The sequence below is a fragment of the Schistocerca nitens genome, chromosome 3 (genome assembly GCF_023898315.1).
Source record: "Schistocerca nitens isolate TAMUIC-IGC-003100 chromosome 3, iqSchNite1.1, whole genome shotgun sequence".
NCBI classification, from domain to species: Eukaryota; Metazoa; Arthropoda; class Insecta; order Orthoptera; family Acrididae; genus Schistocerca; species Schistocerca nitens.
In genome coordinates, this window is record NC_064616.1 from 746,670,606 (window position 1) to 746,680,623 (window position 10,018).

The 10,018-nt window shown below is 43.0% G+C and overlaps 1 protein-coding gene across 1 annotated transcript in view; it reads right to left on the reverse strand.

Annotated features, from left to right (window-relative positions):
- Window positions 1-7,980, reverse strand: part of LOC126248733 (uncharacterized) — a 172,966-nt gene extending 164,986 nt beyond the window's left edge. Inside the window, exon 1 of the mRNA XM_049950052.1 lies at window positions 7,854-7,980. Coding sequence (XP_049806009.1) covers window positions 7,854-7,929 — 76 coding nt within the window. The 5' untranslated portion in view covers window positions 7,930-7,980. The remainder of the gene's footprint in view (window positions 1-7,853) is intronic.
- Window positions 7,981-10,018: the final 2,038 nt, after the last annotated feature.

The following is a 10,018-nucleotide window of genomic DNA, read 5'->3' on the forward strand; positions in this document are numbered from 1 at the left end:
GCATAGTATATTGTTTAATGTCTATTTTAGAACCAAGATAACATATTATAACTGAACTGCAAATAAATAAACTTTAGTTATATATTGAACTAACTCATTATGTGCATAAATTCATGTTTTAGGAGCTCAAGAGAAATATATGTTTTTGCAACACGATGTGATAAAAATAGATGAAAAATACAGGGTGATTTTGTCCACTGTGTACAAACTCTAGGGATTGATCGAGGACAGAATACGGAACAAAAGTCTAATGAACTTATGTCCGGAAATGCATGATTTGTATGCTAGTGACCACTTATTAAATCATACTTTGTTACAGAGACTGCGGTCTAATACACGCTGTACCATGCAGCCACAGTTACAGTACGCACGGTTTCCTCCTAGAAGGTGTTACCGTTCCTCATACCCATGCCCTAGCGCCCTCTCCTGCCATAGTAACTGGTAATGTTGTGTGCCATTCACTTCTCTTGCTGATTTACCCTGTAGTGGATCTGATACAGTGTTGCACACAGTGGTTCCGTATTCGAATCGAGACCTTGCCGACATCGTGTTTACTTACGGAAAGGCAAATGGCAACTGGCGGCGGACAGCAAGGTTGTATCAGGAGACCTATCGCCGCCAACAACAACCACAGCATTCAATGTTTGCAACAGTGTTTCACTGTTTGTCTGAGACAGGGTCGTTTCAGGAAACAGGAGATCATGAAGGACGTAAACGTAGTTCGGACACCAGACTTGGAGGAAAATGTAATCAACACTGTGGAAGGCGACCGCCGTGTCAGTACGAGGCAGTTGGCCCGCCCGTACAGGGTATGCCAGATGATCGTGTGGAACATTCTCCAATGAAATTGTTATTACCCTTATCACTTACAGCGTGTGTAGGGCTTACTAGCGACAGATCTTCCACATCGGGAGCAGTTTTGCCACTGGTTTCTTCACCAGGCAACCACGGTTCCGGGATTTGTGTCATCCATCCTATTCACAGATGAGGCCACCTTTACAGGGAGTGGTATCTTCATCTTTCATAACAAGCAGTCATCTGTGGGATAGTATGCAAATCTTCATGGCATGGTGACAGCGAATCATCAGCATCGGTGCAGCCAGAATGTGTGGGCCGGGATGATTGGCGACCTATTTTGGGAACAGTCTTCCTTCCACATCACCAAACAGGCCGGAACTATCGGCGTTTCTTGTGGGTGACTTTGACTCCCCTGCTGTTTAAGAAGTGCAATTGATGATTCGAAGAATTATGTGGGCGGCCGCTGTGGCCGAGCGGTTCTAGGCGCTTCAGTCCGGAACCGCGCTGCTGCTACGGTCGCAGGTTCGAATCCTGCCTCTGGCATGGATATGTGTAATGTCCTTAGGTTAGTTAGGTTTAAGTAGTTCTAAGTCTAAGGGACTGATGACCTCAGATGTTAAGTCCCATAGTGCTCAGAGCCATTTGAACCAATTATGTGGATGCTACATGATGGTGCTCCAGCCCACTTCGTCGTTAACGCCCGGACGCATCTGAATCGTATCTTCCTTGCTCGATGGCGCGGACGAGGGGGTCCAGTTGCATGGCCTGCTCCTTTAACAGATCTCAACCCGTGCGATTCCTGGTTATGGGGCCATCTCACAAGTATCGTGTGCGCGTAGCCTCTTCCAGGTGTGGAGACACTGGAACAGCTTATTCATGCTGCCTTGGACACAGTTGGATGCATCCTGACCGATGCGAACGTGTGAGACAGAACATGATACAGCGCGCACACGCATGCACATGGAACCATTTTCAGCACATACTGCAACTGTGGCTGCATGGTACAGCGCATACCAGACCACAGTCTCTGTAACAATGTATGATTGAACGAACGGTCTCTAGCATTATCGGACACAATTTTATTAGACCTTTTTTGTTCCGTATCCTCTCATCGATCAGTCCCTAGAGTTTGTACATGGCGGAAAAAAAATCACCCTGCATAATAGACCGTTTACAACACAATAACTAACAGTTGACTAGTGCATCGGGATGACCGAGCGGTTCTAGGCGCTACAGTCTGGAACCGCGCGACCGCTACGGTCGCAGGTTCGAATCCTACATCGGGCATGGATGTGTGTGATGTCCTTAGGTTAGTTATGTTTAAGTAGTTGTAAGTTCTAGGGGACTGATAACCTCAGATGTTAAGTCCCATAGTGCTCAGAGTGATCTGAACCATTTGAACTGGTTCATCATGTTCTGTGAGGAAAAAGAGATATTTATCCTTCAAACACTCATCGAGCCACTTGAATTCATGCAGATAAATAAAATAGTTACTGGAGCCGCCTTGTATATACGCTTTATCTAAATAGGCTGAATGTGCAGTTATTTCTTTGCCCTAACACACCGCACGAGTAGCCGAAATCTAGTTTATGACCAGACTGACAGATGTTAAGGTTGCTAGGTAACGGAAAATCACTTCGTAGACTCCAAATAGAACATTAGTCCTAGTCGTTATTTGGGCTCCCACAACAGACTTCTCGGTCCACTGAATGTATTAGGCGCTATTTCCTATCATTTTAATGTACCACACTCAACAGCATAATGCAGCTAAATGACGTTAATTCTGTAGTTCAAACAATCCACCATGCATTTGCACTTTTTTAACACATCTGGGAAGTGACTACATGACATTTCTGTCGTTACCATGTTGTAAAGTTACTGCCTGTTACCGTTACAGAATGTGCCTTAGGGTATTACTTGGAACACGTGTAACGGAATAACGCGTGTCACTGATCTATTCATAACCATCCAAACAAAACCGGTCACAGATTCAGTTCGCTTCCCGTTTTGTAGCACGACCTTCTGTTTAAGTAGCGAAAACTCCTGTTTTTCCTGTATCCTACCAGTTAATCGATACCTGACATCTGCTTTATCTACAGTGGAGTGTACCATGTTGATATTTTATCGAGATCCTATTGGATGTTAGGAAATTTTTTTTCGGATATCAATTCCTCACAAATAACCACATCATCTTCGAAAAGCCTGAGACTGCAAATAATACTGTCCGCTAAGTCTTTAACATATATTACAAACGTAAATGGACCTATCATACATTTCTGATGCACATCCGGAACTACTTCTGTCTCTTTGAAAGTTCCACCATCGACGTCATGTGCTAGATTCTTTCTGTCAATAAATTTTCAGTCCAGACAGTATCCTGACTCATATTCTGACGGCCATTAGAAAGATTTAGTAAGTATGTTACATGACAACTAAAGTGTATTTTTCCGAATACATTCGATATCGTCGGTAATGCATTGCGACTTGATCGATCCAAGCAAATCGTAATGACAGTAAATGGTTATTACACAAATCTTGCAATGGCGACAGCAAATGGAGGCAATTATAACGCGATGGCTGATTTACAGAGAGGCCTATTATTCTTTAGTAACATTGTAAGTGAAAGGCAACGGGTGGCTGAAATATTATGCCCGGAACACCCTCTGACAAAGAGCTCTATTTAGCCAAGATGTATATGAATATTAAGCCAAAGTCTAAAGTTTTCGCTTTGCTCGTACGAGCTAGGGACAGCGGTAGCAACATTCATTGCAACATGAGACGTATAATCGAAACAATTTTCCACCAAATCACACTCCAACGAACGAATTTCGTAGGTGGTATAATGTAACAGTAGGTTCCATTCAGTCAATACGTATTGTATGTTTAACAATCAGACCATTGTACCAATACGCTTCCGACACTAAGCGTATATGTGAATGTGTTCCATATTCACAGAGGAATCATAGTGAAACTTGGAAATTTGTGGTAAGTTCCTATGGGACCAAACTGCTGAGGTCATCGGTCCCCGGTTCTAGGCGCTTCAGTCTGGAACCGCGCGACCGCTACGGTCGCAGGTTCGAATCCTGCCTCGGGCGTGGATGTGTGTGATGTACTTAGGTTAGGTAGGTTTAAGTAGTTCTAAGTTCAAGGGGACTGATGACCTCAGATGTTAAGTCCCATAGTGCTCAGAACCATTTGACCATCATCGGTCCATAGGCTTACTACTTAAACTAACTTAGGCTAATGGCAACACACACACCCATGCCCGATGGAGGACTCGAACTTCCGACGGGGCAGCTGTGCGAACCGTGGCAAGGTGCCATAGACCACACGGCTAGATCATAGGGTAAAGAAGTGGTTTATGCAATTAAATTAATTTTAGTTTTACCACATACCCGCCAGAGAAATATGAACTGAATCCTGACGGGCATATTGTGCGCGCTTACTTAGTGGATAATAAAGACTGTGACTGGAAAATGGGTTTGTCTGACCTAAAAAAAAAAATTATATGCACGAGACCCGTACTTCGTTATGCGAGTAGCAACTCCATGAGTGTAATTCATGCCTGACCTATTTAGAGAGACCTATCAGTTGCAAATGTGATAGCACAGGGCAAGAAAACTGCGTACTGAATCGTCACATTTTCGACGGAGCCTCTATTTCATGCTTCCAGCAGGCCCCAAATCAGAAGATCGCTGTCAGTTCTCGGAAGGATGCTAAAAATCGGGAGCTGTGGTTCCACCTCGCTAAAGAAATTAGTCATTTTCACCACTTAAGCCAGGCGTTGAGAGGAGGACGTAATGATTACCTGAGAACCAAAGTCAAAATCATCATTGATTCTGACATTGATGAATTGCTGTTGATTGCACTCAGTGTGTTCGACAGCTGCCAATGTCGTCTACTACGCACCTCGGGTAAGAAATCTCAGCAGGCGTAAAAAGTCCGCATTTTTCTTCCTTCCCAGTCTGACTGCTATTTTTCATAGGAGTTACATCATGTGTGTAACATTTGACCAGTTCCTTCCTTTGTGGAAGTACAGATCTTTCTGGAATACCGGCAGTAGTCACAACTATGGAGCCACTCGTGACGGGTCATTCGTTTTATCAAGTCAACCCCCTAACGCCTGGTGAAAAGGCCTATATCCATAGCCGTGTGCCCATTATGCACAGTCGTCTCCTGGCTGGACATTTCCGACCCAGCCACTAACCGCTATTGAATTTCGGGTGAAGACGAACCTGTAAGGTGAAGCGCAAGAAAGACGCTGTCGCGTCAAGGATCCAAGGCAACACCGGACACATCTGAGCTTCCGCAGTCGTTGCCACAGAGATCCAAGAGCCACCACAGTCCAGAGAAGCAGCCTAATGCCTGTCGACCATGGCCAGCGCAGTTCTTTTCGGACTGTGGCACACCCCCACTATATCGACTCACAACTAATACAGTTTCTTGTCAACTTTGGCAGTCAGACCGAACTATCTAAAGAACTGACAGCACGTACTAAACGAAGTACTCTAAGCACTTTGCTAACGCACTACTGAACAAGATCTTTTGATACATTCGAATCGCGGGAAAATGGCGCTTATGACATTGTGAACCTACAGTGCACGTGCGAGAATAGCTCAGGTAAAAACAGAAACACGAAGAAATTGAGAGTAAAACACTAATGCACACGGAGAAAGCTGCTGTTGTGTGCTACCACTCAGAAGCTAGTAATAATTAAAACAAACTAACTATTTGTGCAAAAAAGTACTGCGGCTGTTGCTAATGTATTGCAATGCTTGTCAGACGTAACAATTAAAAATCAAGTGGAGACAACTGTCGAAATAATACAGCACAGTAAACTGAATAGAATTTGCCTTATCGAGTGGTTATAATAAACTATCGCCCAAAAGCCAAGATATAAATGCTCAAACTCCTTAGTAGTTTCTCAGGAACAGTATTTTTCAACCTAAACGTATCATTTTTATAAAAAGGAATATCTTAGCAAGGTGATGTACAGATTACAAATACAACATCAAATACATATTTGAGTTCGTGATTCTAGTCATCTTCGGAAGCTGAAATAGCAAAAACAATGTACTAAAGTCGTAACAAGAAACTCGCGAGATTAGAAGCTCATTTGACACACTCACAACAATATTCGATACAACCAGTAAACAGAAAATGCTAAGCTTATGCAGTCAACACCGCTGAGATGTAATGAATAAATCAAAAATTTCCCTACCACTCTCTTAAAAAAGAACACAAACTTTAAAACCGCGGGGATGTTTAGAACCAATAATTCATGGGTGATATGACTGCCGACATTAGGTTCAAATGGTTCAAATGGCTCTGAGCACTATGGGACTTAACATCTATGGTCATCAGTCCCCTAGAACTTAGAACTACTTAAACCTAACTAACCTAAGGACATCACACAACACCCAGTCATCACGAGGCTGAGAAAATCCCTGATCCCGCCGAGAATTGAACCCGGAAACCCGGGCGTGGGAAGCGAGAACGCTGCCGCACGACCACGAGCTGCGGACGCCGACATTAGAAAAATTACGCAACATGGCGTCATGTATCATCCTTACACAATATATGTATATATATATTAACGTTCCAAATTAACTTGTTACTCGCTAAAGCAGAAAAAGAAGAAAAACAGTATAACAACTACATTTAAAATTAAAGAAACACCAAATGACGGCTTTTTGTTGGAGTGATAAGCGCTATGCAGTAGTGGCAACGCAGGCCAGTAAATAGGCATCACAATTTAGAAGGTTATTACAAGGATGCCAATCGTAGATATATTGTATTAAAAAGGACGACAAATTAACACTTTCAGCAATGACAAGAAAGTTTTAGATTCCTCACGTTTACGAGCTTATATACCGTAAGTTTTAATCCGAAAAACTGAACATAAAACGACCTTAGTAGATCATGTATCGACAATGGCGTGCGCTATGGTGGTATCACTACTCACATTTAAAATGCCCACAATAGGTTCATACAAACCCTCTCAGAATACGATGCTTTCATTGTCAAATACTTTAATTTTGAAAATTACGGCGCTCTAGAAAAAAATAATGGCATTTCTTAATTATATTAAGCTAATTCAGATAGACAGAAGATAGCACCATTAATGATACGGTTTCAAGCATATTAATTTTATTTTATCGTCTGCGATTTGTTCTACGATTCGTTTTTGTCAAGCAATGAAATGTAGTCTTAGTAAACCTCGTTTATTTCTTGCGATCGTCGTACTTATGTTAATAGTAATATCGTCGGATTATAAACAGAAGATGAAGTGGCGGTCCAGTCACACTCTCAGTTAAATACGGCAGTCCAACAACTGTAATTACGGGAAGGTGATTAGTACATTAAGCGCTTCGTTGTAGGATAGTTCTCCTCATGACAACTTTACGAAAGATTAGGGAAAAAACTTCAGAAAGAGTGCAATAACGAAACTCCGGCGATTACTGGAAGAGCGCCGTGCCCCAGAGTCACGTGTCTGCTGCGGCCATTGCCTTATTTCGCAGAGATCACGTGCCAAGTGGAGCTCTTTCTACCGCGCAGTCTCGTTTCCCTCAGAGTCGACCCACCGGAGAGCCAGCGGCTTTGCGGTTTGGTGAATCCAACCCTCCTTGTACGCTAGTGACTATTTTACGGTCAGTACTGGTCACACGTATCAGAGTCTACGAGAATTTCCAGCAAGTTGCTAGATGAATATTTCCTGACCCGATCCCCCATAAGGATTGTTGTAGCTTTTGCGAATGTGCGGAGTAAGCACCGAGGTTTGTGACGGAAGGTGCTATTAACAGACTAAAAGTATAGCGCATTGGATTGTGTCGAAAAAATATGTTGCACTGAAATCAACGCCAGCTACGATGGAAGAAAATAAATGGAAAAAAAGATGGACACGATGGGTATTTCCGTGCTGCGTATAGAAGTATATCGGCTTCCGAAGTGAAGTTGCAGCTCTATCGCCGTCAGTAATTCAACTCGTTAGAGAAAAAATTGTGCATTATAGAAATAAAATAGACGGCGAAGTTTAGAATGTGCGTCGAACTTACCGTTAGCCATCATTTTGAGAACGGTGATGACAGATATAGCGTGCACCATGGTGGGTAGATAGTGTTTCCTTCTCATTTTGGGCGGTGTACTGCAGCGGGACTCATGCGTTCATGTTGGAACTGAGGCACGAACTGGCCGCAGGTCGCCCCGCCGACCACACACCCTCGCCACGTCCGCCAGCGGCCTTGGCGCGCCGGAAGCGCTCTTTTGTGCGCCCGTTTCCTGGCGCAGGGGTCACTGTATGGAACGGCTAATTGTGTGCTGTGAAATCAAAACTGTTATCTCCGTTCTTGCAAGAATTCGAGTTTCAGCTGTGATCCCGTTTCCGTTCAGAGCAGCTTTGTCCGCCTAACTGGACCACACGGCGCCGCCGCTGCCTAAGCTTGCTCAACAGCGTTAGACTCTCACTGGACTTATCTGTTCAGCTGTTCGCACCGAGGAGTCTAAGGATCGATCCAAGAGTGGTGGTGGGGGGGGGGGGGGAGGGGTGGCGCGGTCATGGCTTCTGTCATTGACGTTCGTTTTAGTTCCATATAATGCCACATCCTATCCTCCCCTCAATGTCTTCCAAATACATCTTCCTAGACCGTTCTCTTCCTTTCTTTCTCAGCACTTTCCCTTCAAGAGTCTTAATGATGGAAATGTTGTATCTGATGACGCATCTAATAAGTTTTAATTTTTTCTTTTCCATTTCCTTTAATGATCTTCTCTCTTCATTGACTTCCGTTAAGACTTCCACGTTGGTTTTTGTACCCGTCCAGCACGTTCTTGTCATTTTCCGACATATCCATATTTCAGCAGCTTCAAGTCGATTCGTTTCCCATTTACCCAGAGTCCAATATCTACATCCACAGAGCAGTGTACTCCATAGAGATGCTTTTGCAAAAGATTTTATGACATCTACATGCGTATGTTTGCTACTTAAAATGTTTGGTTCAAATGGCTCTGAGCACTATGCGACTTAACTTCTGAGGTCATCAGTCGCCTAGAACTTAGAACTAATTAAACCTAACTAACCTAAGGACATCACACACATCCATGCCTGAGGCAGGATTCGAACCTGCGACCGTAGCGGTGGTCACTCGGCTCCAGACTGTAGCGCCTAGAACTGCACGGCCACTCCGGCCGGCTTAAAATGTTTCTCCTAGTCATAAATGCCTGTTATGCAAATGCAATCCATATCTTCATGTCGATTAACTCTTCAAGTCCCAGCAAGATAAAAAATAATTTAAAAAATTTTCACAAATTTGACCTTCATCGTAGTAAGCAACAAACACAAGAAGAAATTGGCAAAAAATAAAAATCAATTATTTTAAGGCGGTGGTTTCACTTTGAAATATAATTTTAAAATTTTCACTAAATTAGCCATTATTATCATATTAAACAACGAATACAAGAAGAAACTGGCAAGAAGTAAACCATCAATTGTACTATAGTTGTAGTTTTACTTTGGAACGAATGGAGCTACAGTTTTCAACCACGGATGATTTCATGAGAGGTATTTGAAAGCAATTTCGCACTTTTCCCAGACAAAATCCCATATATCGAAACTCCCATGAACTTGTAATGCCCAAAACAAATTACAGTCCTAAATAAGAAGCAAAAATGCGGCTAAAATTTTAAAAAATTATAGCAAAAGTACATACTGCTACAGTGGTTTCTCATGGAAACCACTCATACCGGCAGTAGTATAAACGCTAATTTACGTTGTAATAACTTCAGATATACTTACTTTCGCTGTGGATGCTTTCCTCAATATGATCACTATATATAAAAAAAACACCTCACAATCTCCAGTCACACAGTACTATCTCCGCACCGACTGTTGTTTTGAGCCGGCCGGGGTGGCCGAGCGGTTCTAGGCGCTACAGTCTGGAACCGCGCGACCGCTACGGTCGCAGGTTCGAATCCTGCCTCGGGAATGGATGTGTGTGATGTCCTTAGGTTAGTTAGGTTTAAGCAGTTCTAAATTCTAGGGGACTGATGACCTTAGAAGTTATGTCCCATAGTGCTCAGATCCATTTGAACCATTTTTGTCGTTGTTTTGAACGCTGTAAGTGACTGTTACAGTGCACTACATTCGTAGAAGTACCTCAGAGTACTACTACATGTCTCTGTTTTGCAACAGAATTTGTAGTTTTATGCGAAAGGTACTGTTACTTCT